Consider the following 17,193-nt stretch of genomic DNA (forward strand, 5'->3'; position numbering starts at 1 on the left):
GCCGAGAGTGAGTCAGACATATTCCCAAAGACACCCTCTCTTTGTCCTCAAATAACCCAGCAACCAACACACACACACACACATATAATCAAACCGCCAACGGAAAGGCATTTAGTCTGTAAGGCATCAAGTTCAAGTTTATTACCCATTTTTAACAATTCAAATACTTGGTCCTGCTCCATCCACTCCACAAGCCCTAGCAACCTATTTACCCTGAAATAAAACAATTATAAAAACATTATAAAGAGTCCTTACCTACAGGAGCTGCTATACTTATCAACAATATATCTAACAAGGTGAGAATACAAAAAAGAAAGAATAATACTAAATAATTCACAGACAACTGAGAACAACCTAAGCTAATAATAACTATGAAAGTAACAATATGTACATGTTGTAGCTGTAAGTAAACTGACTTGGTCTGGCAGTTTGGTGAGCTGGGGTTTGATGGTGGTCAGTAGCCAACAGCCTGCGAGTGGAGGCCCAGCCAGTACTATAATGTATGATCATATTAGGTTAAGTGGAGTGGAGGCAACGATGTACTTTATCAGCTGCCAAACGCTGTCCAGGAAGTTACATCAGCAAGAAGGTCACCATGGAAATGTCTGTTGAGAATTTTCCTGCCTTGAATTTGCTCCAAGGTTGATCAGACATGCTATTATTCATATTTAAAAGGGATTATTCATATGCTCGCTTATAATGTATGTTTCTGTTGTGTGTCTGGTTATCTATTTCCTTCTGTTAACCTTGACAGGCTATTTCCTCAAGGATGTTATTGTCTGTGTCTGGAAAGCAGGAGCGATTGGTGAATCATGTGCTCCCTCTTGTGGATGTTGCAAGTAATTACAGTCAAAGGTAGAAGGAACGGTTGGGCCCTTATCTTAAATTCCAGATGCTTCTACCAGAGACTGCATGCTGGTCGGCAAGGGCCGTCTTAACCAATATGGTGAATATTCATGCTTCAAATGAAGTAAATGAATCCAGCTGTGATTATGGAAATTCCACACAGATGGTTGGTGCTTTGCGTCATCCTTACGACATATTATTAAATATATCCACATGGCTTTTCAGGCAGGCTTTTTTAATGTGAGGATTAGCATCGTACTGCGAGTGGTAGGCACACATTCATAATCAAGATTAAAACTCAGGCAGATGGTCAACATTTTCAAATGCGGTAGGCTACTGTAAACATGGAGAAGATTTACGAATGACTAAAAACTGCAAATAGGTACATCTAAGTAGGCAGACATGTAAAAGGCAAGAAGATTTTGAATCAAGATTTACCACATGGTACACTGTTGTTTGTTGGTCAGGTTATTCAATGGTTAAGCTATGACCTAATGTTCTTCAGACAAGGTCCTTCCCTAACCTAAGCTTTTAGATTTAACATTAGCCTTATACCCCTTTCAACATATACTAATTAGAACAAGTCTAAAATCACCGCAAGGCAGTTTATCCGACACTGAGGAAGAAAATCCAGAGTGCGCACAACACTTGACCACTTATAGAAAAGTCCCTACATGTCAAGTCCTTATCCCCCCCCTTGTGCGTTTGTTTTTCAAGCTACAGATCAACAACTAAAAACAGACACTGAACTCCCTCTAGCGAGAAAGTCATTGGTTAGAGTTTTTATATCAGACATAGTTATCAATAAAAAACCAAACAACATAAAAACAACAGAAACAGAAACCAGAAAAATAAAAACACTGAGATGATTCTGGGTCAATAGTTCAGTGCGCCGTCTATACCGGCCTTGTTTACCTCTCCTCATCCTCTCATTTTCCCCCAGTTCATTCCAGTCTTTGTTGTTCAGACCAGTCTGAACGACAAAGTTCGTACATTAACCACGAGCAGAGGAGGTAAAGGGAGATAGACGGAACGTTTGAAACGCCATCCGGCTTTTAAAAGATGCATGAGCTCAGTTTCCCTCCGTCCCTCGCTTACCTCCTTTAGAGAAGTGACATCCAAGTCATGCAAAATGTGACAAGACGGTTTAGTTTCCTTGGCGTGCAAGAGGAAATTCACACAGCTACTGGTCCACAATCAAATAACTTTGTTCAATATTTGGATGGTTGACAAGTGTACAGTTGACAAAAAAGTATTTACAAAACTGTGTGAGAAAACTCACCTCATTACTACCCTGTGAACCATTTACATAAACCTGGGTGAAGTTCTGGTACTTGAGCTGAGATTGAAATAATCATATATTAAAGGTACTTCAGCTTATTCAGGAGTATTCGGTGATCTTTCACCGTGACACACTATTTGGCAAGAGATCTGTTCAGAACCGAAGGCCAGGCAAATAGTAACACATTTTCAAGAGTTTTTGAGAAAGGACTGCATAAGTGCTCTCTATAGAGGTAACGAGATCTGTCATTTATCATTTTCTCTAGCCTCGTAAAATACATCTCATCTACTTAAGCATCCGGACAAGATGCAAAAACCCGCTTTGTCCACGTTTTTTGTGTTGTAGTGGTACCCACTGAAGAAAGGAAGAACAAATTATAATATATACATAAAGAATTAAAATACACTGAAACTCAGATTTTGTGTCCAGTTCCCAGCATCCCCTCTCCACGGATGTGGACATGATAGTGTTAGCATGGTCCGCTAATCCAGATTTGTTAATATGGGTGGGGGCCGTGGTGCAAAACACAGGTTGGCTGACCAGCACGCAACTGCACAACATCCTGCACGACATTAACACAGACAAAACACATTCTCCTCTCCAGTTCCTTTAAGCTCGTGGTGTCGGGCCCCTGTCTGTATGTTGTTGAGCAGAGAACCTCGAAGCTTAAGTATGTGCTCATGTATGGTCCAGAGAGGATGTTGACCAAGCCAGACTGGAGTGTGCCGTGTGTCGACCACCAGAGGGCGCTGTGGGTTCAGCCACAGGAGGCGACTCAGTTGACCAGGAGGGTGTCCTCGTATGTTGTGGTTCTGAAGAAACAAAACAAATTCAAGATTAGAGAAGAGAAAAAAAATCCTATCTATCGGTCAATATGTCAGAACAGTCACTATTTGTCAACGCATGACCAGACTCTCTCCCTTACTCCTGTGTTGCAATATATTCACACTTTGTACAGTAAACATCATTCCCGCCACCACCTCTTTGACCTTTCACCCCCAACCCCCCCACCCCCCCGCACCTGTCGCAGCAGCAGAAGAAGGAGCAGGGCGAGGTCTCCAGCCCCCGGAACTTCCCCGAGCAGGGGGTGTCGGTGCACTCGGCGATGAAGGCGTGCAGGTCCGTGATGTGGACGGGCTCCTGGACTTGGTGCTGTGAGGGAGGGAACAGGAGGAACAAGATCGCTGTGGTGTGTGCGGAGGAGGGAAGGGGGGCGGGATCTAACACACAAGCGTATCACAGGATACGAATAGGAGCCATGAGGTGCGTGCGTGTGGGCGGCGACGCCTCCCGTAAGCCTACGCGACGCCACCGGGCGACGTGACCTCTTTTCACAACGGGGGGAGGGGGGGGCCCACCTTGATGGTCTCGTAGGCGCCGGTGATGAGCGCGATGAAGAGCGACAGCACCATGTAGATGAAGAGGGAGATGAAGGTGTACAGGTACACCTGACTAAACACCCACACCAGCGTGCTGCTCTCCTGCAGGCCGGCGAACGTCACAAACATGTCGTCGCCGTTGATGAGCGAGAACAGACACTCCGACACCATGGAGAGGGAGCGGAACTGAGGGGGAGGGATGGGGGGGATGAGAGAGAGAGAGAGATGGACCGAGAGAGAGAGAGAGAGAGAGATGGAAAGAAAGGAGAGGCACAGAGTGAAAGAGGCATAGAGAAAGAGAGATCGACAAACAGAATTAGAGGGAAAAAGGGGGCATATTCCTGTTTTTGTTAGCCCGTCACTTCCCTGCCCTCAGTCTGACCCAAATAAACAAACAAACAAAAAAAACGTCCAACATATTCAATTCCAAGCCTTCTGACGACTTCCGACTCCGTTCAGGTATGGAGCGAGCGTAGCAACGGGGGTGTGGGTGCCCTCGTTTGTGGAGGGGATGTGTGCTGGTCTACCTTGACGTGGTAGGGCCCCAGCACGATCCAGCCGCAGAAGCAGTAGCCCAGGTAGATGACGGCCACGCAGCAGCAGAAACGGATCACATTGGGGAACGCAGCCCGGAGGGTGACGATCAGAATCTGGGAGGCAGGGAGGGAGGGAGGGAGGGAGGGAGGCAGGGAGGGAGGGAGGGAGGGAGGGAGGGAGGGAGGGAGGCAGGCAGGCAGGCAGGCAGGCAGGCAGGCAGGCAGGCAGGCAGGCAGGGAGGGAGGGAGGGAGGGAGGGAGGGAGGGAGGGAGGGAGGGAGGGAGGGAGGGAGGGAGGGAGGGAGGGAGGGAGGGAGGGAGGCAGGGAGGGAGGGAGGGAGGGAGGGAGGGAGTGAGGCAGGGAGGGAGGGAGGGAGGGAGGGAGGGAGGGAGGGAGGGAGGGAGGCAGGCAGGCAGGCAGGCAGGCAGGCAGGCAGGGAGGGAGGGAGGGAGGGAGGCAGGGAGGGAGGCAGGGAGGCAGGGAGGGAGGGGCAGTCAGTCTCACATACATCAAAGCTGTGTGTGTGCTACCTGTATAAAGGCATTCACACAAGTCTGCAGTGTGCGTGTATAAGAGCGCGTCTTACATTGTACTTCTGGAAGAAGCTGAGGTAGCGAATGACTCCAACCCACACCAGTAAGGTGGACGTTCCCAGCAGGATACCACACAGGTCATACGAGGATAAGTTCTGACCAGGCCCAAGCAAAAACACAACACACATTTAGAGATTGTAGATGGACCACAAACTATTCAGAGTGTCACAATGAATAGGAGTGCTGACTCAAACGTATGGGGAATGACCAAGCTCTGCGGGAGCCCGATAACAACTATCAGGTGTGTGGGAGCAGGGAAACATCTAGAAACATAGAGGGCCCTGAGGACCAGGGTTAAGGACCGACTCGACCAGGCAAACTCCTGGAGAATGCCAGGCCACACGGGGTCTCCTGGGGGGCAGCGTGGGCCCACCTTGGACTCGATGCCGATCTTGATGAAGCTGCCGGTGATGGTGAGGACGTCGCTGATGATCAGGAGGATGTACCAGCCGTTGATGAACTCCATCCTGTCCGACCAGCTCACCGGGCGGCTCAGGCTGTCCTTGAAGAACTTGACGTACTCCTGTGTGTGTGGGGGGGGGTGTGTGTGTGTGGGGGGGGGGGGATGTGAGAAGAGAGTAAGGGACTGGATGAAAATATCTCGCTCATCAATGACTCCACACCTGGGTATTGATACAGTCCCTCCCTTCACACGCCCTCCTCCCCCTCCCCCCTCCTCCTCCTCCCCCCTCCTCCCCCTCCCCCCTCTCCCTCCTCCCCCCCCCCCTGGCCCTGCAGGGCCTCTTACGTGCTGCAGGATGACCCCTCTCAGGATGGAGCGTCCACACAGCAGCAGGGACAGCACACACACCACCGCCACCGCCACGTCAAACGTCAGCCGCGTGTAGTTCTCCGCTACGGGGAGGGGGAAAGGACGGCGCGTCTCTTTTCTGTGTGTGTGTGTGCGTGTGTATCTCTGTGTGTGTTTTTTTGTGTATCTACATGTGTGTGTGTGTGTATCTCTGTGTGTGTGTGTATTGGTGTGTGTGTGTATCTACATGTCTGTGTGAGTGTGTCTATATGTGTGTGTATCTGTGTGTATCTACATGGGTGTATGTATTTACATGTGTGTGTGTGTGTGTATCTGTGTGTGTGTATCTACATGTGTGTGTACATGTGTGTGTGTATCTGTGTGTGTGTGCGTGTATCTGTGTGTGTGTATCTGTGTGTGTGTGTGCATGGTCCTCTCACCATGTCCGGACACACTGGGGTCTTTACACTCCTTTATCGACGCCTGGTTGCCTAGGCTGATCTGCACTTTGCCGCTGTGGGCTTTGTTGTCCAACACGATCTGTTAGGGGGGAAAAGACAGCACACACGGTCCGTCCTGCTGGAACACACAGAGGCTGTACATGATCGGGGGGGTGATGGTGCGCTGAGGACCGCCGCTCACGGTTATGAAGAAGGTGTAACAGTCGGGAATCTCGTTGTTGATGATGGTTTGAATGTTGATGGCTTTCAGCTGGAACTCTATTGTCACGTTGATGAGCCTGCCGGGGGGGGGGGGGGGGGAGGGGGAGGGAGAGAGAGAGAGACAGAGAGACATAGAGAGACAGAGAGAGGGGGAGAGAGAGAGAAGGAAAATTACAAGACAAAACTTACATAAAGTGTGTGTAGAAAACAACGTTTACTTCAGTTCATTCCACTGTTAAATTCCAAAGTGTTGTTACCAAACACAGTGGCCAGGAGGCATGGAGGAAAACATACTTGTGGAACTTGAGGGTAAAGTTCTTGTAATCGCTGGTTAAAGGCATTGGAGGGGCAGCTAGGGGAGTCACACCTATGCAGTCTGGAGACAGGACAGACAGGCCTTAGTTTCCAGTAGATGTCTATAACACCATCAGACAGACATGATGCCATTCCCAAGATTAAAGGTAGCTTAAGGATAAAGGATATTCTCTCTCTTTCCCTCGGAAAAGCACGCTTACACATATACCGTCTTATTTTAAATGTACTCGCGTGTGTATACGCTTAAAAGAGACAGGTGATTCCCTTGTACCAGCACGTGGGGGGAGGGAGGGGGAGGGGGAGAGTGACACACCCACCGGTGACGACGCGAGGGTCTATGTTGAAGGTGTCGTTGGCCGGGTCGATGCTGCCCCTCTTGTAGTACTGCTGGCAGAGGGAGAGGGCGCTCCCGTTGTAGCCCACGCCGTACACGTACGCGTAGCGCCCCACGGTGGTCTCCGGTAACACCAAGTACTGGGGGAGAGGGGGGAGGGAATAGGGGGAAGGGTGAGGACGCGAGGCGGAAGGGTGAAAGAAGCGAAATCCTAATCAAAACACGATTAGTTTTTTTGTTTCTGGAAAAGAAACAGCCGGATAAAAGAGAAGTGGGAAGGAAATGGATCGTTCGCACGATGCAGTGGACCCTCACTGAGATGTGCAGGGGACTTTGGGGAACGGATTACACGCGGCGTGAGTTACCTGGTCGATGGCGTAGAATATGTGCTTGTAGACGTCGCCCTGCGTGTAGACGGAAAACGTGTCGTCCGAGCCCTCGTCGAAGTCCTTCAGGAAGAGGTGTTTGAAGGTCATGGTGTTCTCCTCTTTGAAGGTCACCACCATCTGGTTGCTGAGGCCAAACAGCACCAGCTTGGCAGAGGAGAAGGGTGGGGGGGGGGGGAGATAGGGGGAAGAGAGAGAGAGCGAGCGAGCGAGAAAGACAGAGTGAAGGGGTAAGAGTGAGTCATTCAACTTTTAAAGAAAGAATTATCATACATACCCACAAATGTTACATAACTTGTGTACATAATTTGTGACATAATACAGCTTTCCTATCCTACCCAAAGAGACTTCATTGATTGTCAACGTGCCCTTATGGATCGACGGTGTTTGTACAGTTGGAAGGTTAACCACAGGACCGCTTAGTAAGCAACGTTTGCATCGCTTGTTATGCATAAAAACGAGCCTGGCTTGACAGTAGTAAATCCCTACGAAAACAAAATGGCCGCCTTCCAAGGTGACCACGTCTCACCTGAACAGTGACGATGATGATCTTGAGCAGCTGCAGGCCCAGTTTGAAGGGCTTGCGCCCCTTGGCGTGGAACTTGTCGCAGGGGCTCATGAAGAAGTACTTCAGCTTCCTGCGGAGTGCCTCCTCCTCTTCCTGGTCGGCGCCCAGCCAGCTCCCCGTTGTCGTGGGTAACCGGGGGTTGCCATGGCTGTGTTCGCCCCCGCTGTCGTTGGAGCCGTAGTGAGCTACAGAGGAGAACAGCCTCTCCTTCTCTGGAGGAGAAACAGAGAGAGAGAGAGAACAGGGTTAGAATGTGAATTTCAGGATGTGAAAGTAAACTATCAGATTAACAAATGTGGGTTGAGAACGCCAGGGTAATCTGATGACCACCAGACACCACCGCAAAAAAACTCAGTCTCAGCAACTTCCCTTTTCCCTCCATTTTTCCTTTTGCAGGAGACTGAAAGGCCCGTCTCTACAATGAACACAAGGGTTGCTGCAGCGCTGACCTCTGCCCTTGTGTCACTTCACCACAACTACCCAGTCTTCCTTGGTACGTGGAAATGTGTTTGACAGAGGAAGTGAGGAGGGTGTGGAGGAGGAAGTGGATGATCTAGCACTATCCTACAGAACGATGACTGACTTCAATTTGCTTCACACTAGTGTCCTGTCTAGTGTGTCTAGTTTACTGACTAGACAAATTTACTTTTTTGTTTTAGTTGCTAAAGCTGCTCTCTTGGCGTGTTTGGACCGCGAACCAACGACAAGCTTCCGTCACCGCCCACGTGGCTGCGTGTGACAGTCCTGTACTGTCACCGCCCTGAGCACAGCCTGAAGTCCCCATCTCTCCCAAATCCCCCAGGCTGAAAGTGTCACCGTCTGTTCCAGTTTCACTGGCTCTACACACACGCATCTGGGGGGGAAAAAGCCTCTTAAATCAACTTCTGGAGCTCAGAAGGCAGAGGCATGTCACTCAAAACAGCCTTCCCACAGCGTAAACCTTTGGCCTGGACGCGCGGGGCAGCCTGGCGGCCTTTTACGGAAGCGGAGATGGGCGGTTCTGGTTACGCATGCGAAGCTCCGCCACGCCAGAACTGAAACCATTGAAGATATTTGGGAGAGTGAGATTCCTGGGATGAGTGAGATAGTAGGGCTGAAGCAACACCTTAACCTTCAGGTGACAGGCTCTTCAATGTTTCAGGATCGCTATCCTATACACAATTTGTCTGTGATTGATGACCTGAGTTTCTAGTAGCTTGCTGGATATGCAATGCATGTGGGTGCTGAGGTTGGCAAATTCCCTCCAGCACAACAAGTTCAACTGGTGGTTATTTTTGCGCTCAAGAAAAACATTGTCTTGTTGGGTTAGGGTTAGGATATTTTATTGATGCTTGCTGGAGATTATTGCAGCATTTTACTGAAACAGGCTATGGCACATTTGAAAAAAACCCTGACCCAACGGAATCTTTGCAGCAAATGAGGAAAGAGGAGTTGGACGTGGAAATGAACTGCTGTTCAACACACTTCTGGTGAACTTCTAGCCTGGAACACACACAAGCATGACACACCCTCCATCAGTAAAACCTTCCGCGAAAAAGTGTGATTTTTATGTGACTGTTTAAAATCCCTCCACAATGAAAAGGTTCAACTGCTACATCAAAAAAAATCTCTTCCGATTAACAGCACCTGCATTTACCTCTTCCTATTAAAAAGCACCTAGATAACCACTCTGATCTTTAGAGTATATATGAGTGGGTAGGCGTAAGAGATAAAAGAATATAACAAATCCATCGGAGGTATACGAAGTCTGTGTCTTGAAAGGCCTCCAAAGAACTCGAGAGGCAATAACGTTCTCCTGGCCTGCTTCAAAGGAATGTGTCACTCTCCTTCCAAACACCATTCCATGTCAAGAGACAAGCCAAGACAATAAAAGGGCAGATGTTTTATCACGGATGGGGACAAGGCGATAAGGATTAAGCAAAACAAACAGTATCAGCAATGCTGCGATACTGTCACTCAACGCAAATCAAATCCGGTGGATCAAGTTCTGAACAGGGCCAATGGAGACATACCAGCGAGCTATGCCCCGCCCCCCCCCCCACCAGCTATGTTGTCACAGCAGTGAACCTGTCAGTCAGTCACCCACCAGATGAGGGAAATGATCTCCGTAAATCAGACAAAATCTCTGTATCAGACGGCTGGATCTGCTGCCATCCGTCTGCACTTGGCCACCCACGATCTCATCCTGTAGGTGTTTCATGCTACAGTGCTCGCACCTCGACCACAGCACACTAATCGAGTTCACCTCCATGTCATTTCCCGTTTAACAAGAGGAACTGTTTCTGTGGTGGCCGAGATTGCGCATCGCCAAAGAAATGTGAATGACTGGACAATAAACAGAACACGTGTTGTTGACTAAAGGAATATTGTTAGTGGGGAATAGGTCTTGTTATGTAAAAGGATCCTTGATCCACGCTATAGTACCATCAAAAATCCACACGCTTTTGGTAAGCTTACGCTCTCACTTCCTGTCATAAAAGAGAGTTAAATCGGTAACGAGTTGAGGACGTTGATTTACTTTGGACAAACGTAATAAAACACACAGGTGGTGTGCTAAGCTGAGTGTCAACTGAATCAACATCTCCTGCCATACAGAAGTGACAGTTTCTAACCGCACATATTGAAAAACGTGATCTCGTGTGGACAGGGTCTGGCTCCACAGAGGGGTTATTAAAGTGCATGGAATGGAACAATGCAAACTTTTAATGTCAGTCCGATAGTCAGACATATGGGCGGGGGGTGCAGGGCGGGGGGTGCAGACCATGGGGCAAGATCAATCTGGGAGAGGTCTTTGGGATGAGGGGAGGGAGGGAGGGAGGGGGGATAGACAACAATAGATTCTTTCAGCTTCAACCTGCACGGGGCACAATTACTTTTCTCTTTGGAATTCAGGCCAAATCCCTCAACAGCATTAGGGTACAATAGTATGGTAACTGCACTTACACAAAATGATGATGATCAAGCACGTTCACAAACATGTTGATGCACAGCCTGGGTCATAATAGTTGTTTTTCAGACTTCACTTTACATGACCTACAGACTACGGATTACGTGACACACAATGTAATTCATGTGTTAGTAACAACATCTGTTGTTGTATTATTGTCACCTCTGATAGTTATTACTTTTCCGTCGCTAAAGCGTTGCAATCACACTGTTAATGCTAACATTTGAACATGTGCATAGCATTTTAGGACGTTATCGTCTGGGACGAAAAACTAAACTTGTGGTCTACAACCTGCTGCAGTAACGTTAAGAAACGTTGGCGACACGAGCTTGAATAACATGTAGAATCCGTGATCCTCATTTGATAATTAAAAGCTCAGTGATACAACATATGATACATACATTAAAGCTAAAATAATTAACATCAGAAACAGTAACATTAAAGTCGCAACTCCTGGAAAATGCAAAAGCTAGCCAGCTAGCCGGGCAGCGGCATACATACCTCCTGAGACATCGTTGATCACGGTTGAGGAAGCCATGTAAATGTCTTAAAACTATGCATAAATACACATAAAATGTGAACAGTGTCACAATAAATACACATCAATGTTCCAATCAGGATCCAATCAGGTCTATGTTACTGCCCTAGACTATACTGAAACAGCACTTCCTCCGACCAAAGTCATGTGACGCACGCCATGTGACAGCGTGAAACCGTTTTTTTTTTTTTAGTTAAGACAACAATAAACCAGTTAGGTTGTGGGTATTTCATATAAATGTTCTACTCTGTTCAGTAAACCTCCCCCACGGCACACAATACTTGATTTACTTATTTGACAAAGCTTCCTTCATGCCAAAAACAAGCAAACAAATTCGTTTGAGCATTTTATTTTCAGCTTGACAAGCAATATACAAGCTATAAACTATACACTACACATGCAAGTCAAAAAACAATAACAGATAACTGTATATCTTATTGTATTTACATTTTTCAATGACGCTTACAGGTTTGAACTGACACTGACATGGTACACCCACAAGATGTCAATGCAAATGCATTTTACTTAGTTTAAAGTGCTGCCAGTTAATCAGATGATTCCAAAAAGACTAAAACATACTTGTATGTATGTTGCTAAACGTTCATCAGATTAAACAAACGTCATTTCATTTACCCAACCTCACCCAAACTGCCATTACAGTATCTATTCTACTTTCTTTTGAATGAGTATTCTTCTTCTACTGTACATATCTTAACTGATCATAACACACAGATGGTTCCTATCTGTGTCCCCATGTTGTTGTCGTTCATCAAAGCAGACTAAATACTGGCTACTGAAGTGAAACTCATTTTTATTTCAACAAGACAGCTAGTCAGCTTGAACTGCACAAGAATCAAACACCCTTTATGACTCGTCACAATCCTTGAACCTCTACAAAAAAGAAAATGACCGACAAACACGGACCTAATACGAGTCAATTCACACCGTCCGCTGTTCCTCCTCTCTCACCCTCCCTCTATCTGCCCTCCAGCGCTTTGTCTCTGGCGATGACTGCCTCGTCAAACTTGATCATGAGAGTGGTGCCCTTGTGCCAGTGTACGGTCACCTTGGCAGGGAAGCCACTGTGGGTGAGGATGGCTTCCACGATGCCCCCAGTGAAGGCTGCACAGTTGAGGGTGCTGTTCTCCTTGGGTACCGAGATGAAGGCATTGATGAGGGGCTCTTTCTCAATGATGTAGTAGGTCTTGTCATCGTCGTTGGCCTGCTCCAGCTTGTCTGCCTCCTTCCCGAACAGGGATCTCCACACAGACACCTGGAGTACGATAGGTCGCGGTGAAACTGCGGGTCTAGCTTGGGGCATACTACACAAGCCCCCTGCTAATTTTGCTTTTCATGCAGATCTTAACTTACCTTAATGAAAAGCAGGATGTTCAGTACTTTTGTCTCTCTTTTACCGTTCTTCTCTCTCAGCACCAGCACATCCAGAAGGCTGGCACCCACGCCCTGACCCATGTCCGCCAGGCGAGCCTGAAGCTCGGACACGGAGTAGACTCGACTCTGACAGTACTGTACCATCTCGGAGAAGAGCAACGCAAATGCACTCACGCTGACCTCCGTTTTAGGACGCGTGAGTGATCGCTCCAAAATAGCCGACTTCCCTCTGGTGAAGCGTGTCTCCATGTTCTGCACAGAATAGGAAATGCTGTTATGTTGTTTTCTCGAAACATGGTATTAATGCTTTACAAGCCTTTAGCGGAGTTGGCTAAACTAGCTAGGGCTAACATAGCTTAGCTAACAGCAAAAGCCATTTGTTCAGTCTGAATGAAAAACTGTGATAATAGACTCTATAAGCATACATGCAATGAAACTGAATACAATATAGATATTGATTTAGTAAAGGAGTAAAACGTACTTACAAGGGCTAAATGTAGCCAACTTTACCAAACTGATGTTGTTGTTCTGGATTTGTGCTAAGATCGAATGTTTCCTGTTCCGGGTAATACGTCATTGGGTCACATGTTAGGTGTAAACCAGAGCACTTTAAACATGTTTTACAATGCATGAACATTTGACAACACAAATGGACAGAATAATAAAGACGTCCCACTACTTGAAAAGCAACAAATTATGTCAAAAAAGAACCAACTAAAACTAATGTTCTTATAATAGGGTGTATACCTCAATATAGGGTTTATCTCAGGATGTCAGTAAGCAGGTGAGCGTGGAATAACTTATACAGCCTGATTACCATGATATTCTATTTTGTAGGATCATATAGCATGATTGTATAGTGCCCGCCCTCATTAAAACACATGTGATGGTGAACCAGGTGGTCTTACACTACCTCTCTGTAAACAGCCACATGTTTTACCCTGTACCTGGCACACATTAACCAGGGTTTACCTTTCCAAAGGCCATGCCTCTGTGTTTTGAATGAGTACAATGGAGCGATAAGCACATTGTATATGAGAGAGTTGCGTTCTTTGTAAGGGTTCTCCAATAGCTTCAGTCTGACTTAATTTGTGTCAGGGAAACTGAAGCTATATCTGATCAAAGTAAAACTTAGTAGTTATTTATTTGAACTTTAACTGGACAGGAATCAATCAATACAAAAAGGAATGTGTGTACATAGAGTAGCCTTGCTTATTGACTCAGCATATGCAAACAAAGACACTCACTTCTACGTCACGGTACTCATTCGAGTTAGAACTATGATTGATTCGGAGAACAAATTGTTTGGAATCTTGGGTAGACAACCTTTTGAAATACTTTAATACTGGGAACAGACCCAATAGTTCCAAACCCAATTTACAGACTGAAATAACCAGTTTGATTATTTTGTTATCAGTGTTGCCCTTGTCTGGGAGTTGAATTCATGCACTGTGTCCTCGGTGGTCAACAACTTTCAGAATGGGTTCTGTGATCATATGGCTTTTCTCTCTGTCTGGGATATGCTACAGCATAAACAATACAGGTAACGAACACAACCTGATCTTCTGAAAATGTAATATTGTGTTAATATGTCACTTACATCATGTGCACTGCGTCAAACTAAAAACGACAATGTTCTAGTCTCAGAGCTCCACACGAGGGACATGGACAGTTTCATCAATGCTGTTGAGCTGGTGGAGAAGTCCAACCTCCACCTGCCCCCTCTCGCTGTGGTCCGAGGTCTCCGCAAAACCGCAGGGCACGAGGACCAACTGACCCTCCACTTCTTGGGCGCCTCCAACAACCTCAGCATGTCCGAGTTCAACACCACGCTCTTCAGCTTCTTCGACAAGGCCATCCACCATGTCGTGACGGACCACGGGGAGGAGCGAGGGGTGGTCCTCACCCAGGATGGGACCACTGTGGCCCTCGCGCCTCTGCTGCTCGGCATCGAAGTGGGGCTGAAAGCGAAGACGGAGGGCACCCCTCCCCTGGGGATGATACCCCTCACTCTGGCCCAGAACCTCGGACTCTCCTTCCTCCAACTCATGGACTTCCCGGCCTCTCAACGCCTGGGGCCAGACGGCTGCTGGGACAGCGTGGTCCTCCCTCGGGTCTTCAGGCTATCTCGACTGCCCACGCTGGCCACCGATGCCCTGATCAACGGAGGGATGGACGGCGCGATCTTAGGGATGGAGCTGGCGCACCAGCCCTCCGCTGAACGTCCTAACAGGCTCAGTGACATCCTGAGGGGTTACTATATTGATGGTGTCAAGGGGCATGGTTTGGAGGGTGTATCCACCCACATTAGCCCCAGGCGCAGGGAAAATTCCAGAGCCCTCCTCGGCCCTTTGGATCCCCAGAGACAAGTCATTGGAGACCCTAGCTATGGTTTGGAAACTGGAGGGGACTGAATGGATCCATAAGGATACAGGGGTGAAGAAGGCTGTGAGAGATGGGGTACTGGAGTTTGTCCACAGGTACTGGGGTGAGTCTGATCTAAAACTGAACATTTTTCCCTTTTTGATTTCCGAACTGTTTGAGACGAGCCTCAAACCTTGTCTGGAAAACAATACTTTGGTTATAAATGACAAGATATAGTATGATCTTTTCTGTCATTCCTCGAACCCCTCCAGACTGCCCACCGGTCATCCCTCGGTGTCAGTGGGGCGCCGAGCCTCACAAGGCCTCGCCCATCCCACTCTCCCTGCCCCTCCCCTTCCTCTACATCCACCACACATATGAGCCCAGCCAGCCCTGTCTGACCTTCCAGCAGTGTTCCAGGGACATGAGGGCCATGCAGCTCTTCCACCAGGACGTCCGCGGGTGGGACGACATTGGAGACAGGTGGGTTGACCTCATCTGTTTGCTGGCAAACGCGTGAACAGCCAAACACAACCACGGGATTCAAAGTCGTCATGATTCAAAAAGGACTTCTGTTGACACGCTGGCTTGGGACTGCACCCCCTCCCCTTGCAGCTTCGTGGTAGGCTCCAACGGGTACGTCTACGAGGGCCGAGGCTGGCTTCACCGTGGCCGCCACACCAGGGGTCACAACTCCATAGGCTATGGGGTGGCCTTCATCGGTGACTACTCTTCCTCTGTGCCCAGCCGCCACTCCCTGGAGCTGGTGAGACACCATCTGGTCAAGTGTGCTGTGGATAAGGGGCGACTGGCCGCCAACTACACCATCCACGGGCACCGACAAGTGGTCAACACTACTTGCCCAGGAGACTCCCTCTTCTCAGAGATCAAGAGCTGGGAGAATTTTAGGGTAAGAAACGGGTCTGTTATAATGTAAAATAAAGTTGAAGGATGCCTATACAATCATTTATGTATTTCAGTTATGATTTACAGACTGTGAATAAAGTTTGCTCACTTATTTTTTTTCCTCACAGGAGCCGAGTTCCATGTGAATAAAAAAGAAGGATTATTATTAATTTTTGATCGACGGTGTTGTTGTCAAAACTTGAACTGGAGTCAATGATTCAAGCAGTGCACTTATGTGTACACCTATGGGATAGGCAATCAATGTCAGTGGAATTGTGAACTTCTAAAAGAGGCCGCAAGGTGGAGCCCAAAGCCATTCCGTTTTGGACTACATTCTGCAAGAGGTACCTTAACTGTCCCAGTGTCATTCGAAAAGTATATAATGTATAATGAAAGGAAAACATGTGGTCATAATAATGTATTTGGGAATACCAATATACATTTATACATTGATAAAGATTCGATGTGGAAAATAAAACATGACAATACTTATGAGTTGATTTGAATAATTTAATTACCAGCTTATAGACTAGATGGATGGGTGGAAACCTGCATGCATGGTTGATGGTTGGATGATGGAGAGACTATGGATGGACAAAGTAGTTAAAAAGAATTGATGGCTGGAAGAAAACTTGGGTAGATTGTGTTTCAGATTGGTGATGTCACAAGTGGGTAGGGTAACTAGCCGTTCAAAATCTCCTCGACTCCTTGAGACCAGGCGGTGGAGCTGCAACAATCACCACCAGCAACATAGTAGCGAAACTTCTGCAGCAACATCGAGTTCAAACATAAACTATGCCGGCCCAAATGGGAGATAAAATCAGTTTTCGGTTTTGAAACCCTGACGGATTTTGATAAGCCTGCGTTTTAGGGGATGAAATACACGTTTATTGGGAATTTCGTAATTTTTTTTGTTCCTGCACCCGAGTATCTGCTCGAGCCGAGGGAGGGTGTAATCATGGCACTGCTATGCTGATGCAGGCCACTATGCCGTGACTCCATTCTTCTCCATTCACTGTGAGACTAACGTTAGCTACCCGCTACAACCATAGGGTTCGTCGGAATTCATTTTGAAAAGTAATAGACACAGACACATGAATGATAAATATTTTCTATAAACTTACGTCAAGCTGGAACTCTAAGGGGTATGTCTAATCAAGGAGTTCGGAGAAATGGCCCAGTAAAGCTGCGGTTGACAGGTAAGAATTTAAAACCCCAGCTAACCATCTACTAGCTAGCTAACGTTAGCTTAGCCTACTAGCAAGTTCTGTATGTCGTGCATTTTGGCTATAACCACAAATTCAATTCAGTGTTGTTAACTTATTCAGATAAAGTTTTTGTCTTTTAGCCACGTTAACTCAGTCATATACGCACGTATGTTGTTGAAAGAAAC

General features: G+C 47.3%; 3 protein-coding genes across 4 annotated transcripts; 1 reads left to right on the forward strand and 2 right to left on the reverse strand.

Annotated features, from left to right (window-relative positions):
- Window positions 1-1,048: 1,048 nt before the first annotated feature.
- mcoln1a (mucolipin TRP cation channel 1a) lies at window positions 1,049-11,222 on the reverse strand. Its single transcript, XM_047043564.1, has 14 exons — window positions 11,102-11,222; window positions 7,615-7,865; window positions 7,065-7,232; window positions 6,683-6,839; window positions 6,345-6,426; window positions 6,031-6,127; window positions 5,829-5,928; window positions 5,386-5,492; window positions 5,011-5,160; window positions 4,631-4,732; window positions 4,035-4,157; window positions 3,487-3,693; window positions 3,150-3,280; window positions 1,049-2,940 (listed from the first exon to the last, which is right to left on the reverse strand). The coding sequence occupies exons 1-14, from the start codon at window positions 11,136-11,138 to the stop codon at window positions 2,904-2,906; spliced, it is 1,749 nt and encodes a 582-aa protein (XP_046899520.1). The 5' UTR covers window positions 11,139-11,222; the 3' UTR covers window positions 1,049-2,903.
- Window positions 11,223-11,471: 249 nt separating this feature from the next.
- Window positions 11,472-13,108, reverse strand: trappc5 (trafficking protein particle complex subunit 5). Of its 2 annotated transcripts, none has more exons than XM_047043603.1 (3): window positions 13,016-13,108; window positions 12,510-12,782; window positions 11,472-12,411 (listed from the first exon to the last, which is right to left on the reverse strand). In XM_047043603.1, the coding sequence occupies exons 2-3, from the start codon at window positions 12,777-12,779 to the stop codon at window positions 12,115-12,117; spliced, it is 567 nt and encodes a 188-aa protein (XP_046899559.1). In that variant the 5' UTR covers window positions 12,780-12,782; window positions 13,016-13,108; the 3' UTR covers window positions 11,472-12,114. The 2 variants fall into 2 exon arrangements, with proteins under 2 accessions (XP_046899559.1, XP_046899560.1); XM_047043604.1 differs by having other exon boundaries at window positions 13,012-13,097.
- A 102-nt stretch (window positions 13,109-13,210) lies between these two features.
- LOC124483227 (N-acetylmuramoyl-L-alanine amidase-like) lies at window positions 13,211-16,294 on the forward strand. The gene is given in 6 exon segments (XM_047043569.1): window positions 13,211-14,073; window positions 14,172-14,893; window positions 14,895-15,018; window positions 15,167-15,377; window positions 15,510-15,804; window positions 15,929-16,294. Coding segments are annotated over 6 exon segments (1,434 nt in total). The 5' UTR covers window positions 13,211-14,009; the 3' UTR covers window positions 15,947-16,294.
- The last annotated feature ends 899 nt before the right edge of the window (window positions 16,295-17,193 follow it).

This window comes from Hypomesus transpacificus, chromosome 21 (assembly GCF_021917145.1).
Source record: "Hypomesus transpacificus isolate Combined female chromosome 21, fHypTra1, whole genome shotgun sequence".
NCBI classification, from domain to species: domain Eukaryota; kingdom Metazoa; phylum Chordata; class Actinopteri; order Osmeriformes; family Osmeridae; genus Hypomesus; species Hypomesus transpacificus.

Bases quoted from the DNA above. Each gene is read 5' to 3' on its own strand.
- mcoln1a (XM_047043564.1), bottom strand. From the start codon at position 11,138: ATGGCTTCCTCAACCGTGATCAACGATGTCTCAGGAG. The intron at 4,733-5,010 runs GTGGGCCCACGC...GGGCCTGGTCAG, and splicing joins AGATCGGCATCGAGTCCAAG to AACTTATCCTCGTATGACCT. The intron at 3,694-4,034 runs GTAGACCAGCAC...CCTCCCCCTCAG, and splicing joins TGGGGCCCTACCACGTCAAG to TTCCGCTCCCTCTCCATGGT.
- trappc5 (XM_047043603.1), bottom strand. From the start codon at position 12,779: ATGGAGACACGCTTCACCAGAGGGAAGTCGGCTATTTTGGAGCGATCA. The intron at 12,412-12,509 runs GTAAGTTAAGAT...ATCGTACTCCAG, and splicing joins ACATCCTGCTTTTCATTAAG to GTGTCTGTGTGGAGATCCCT.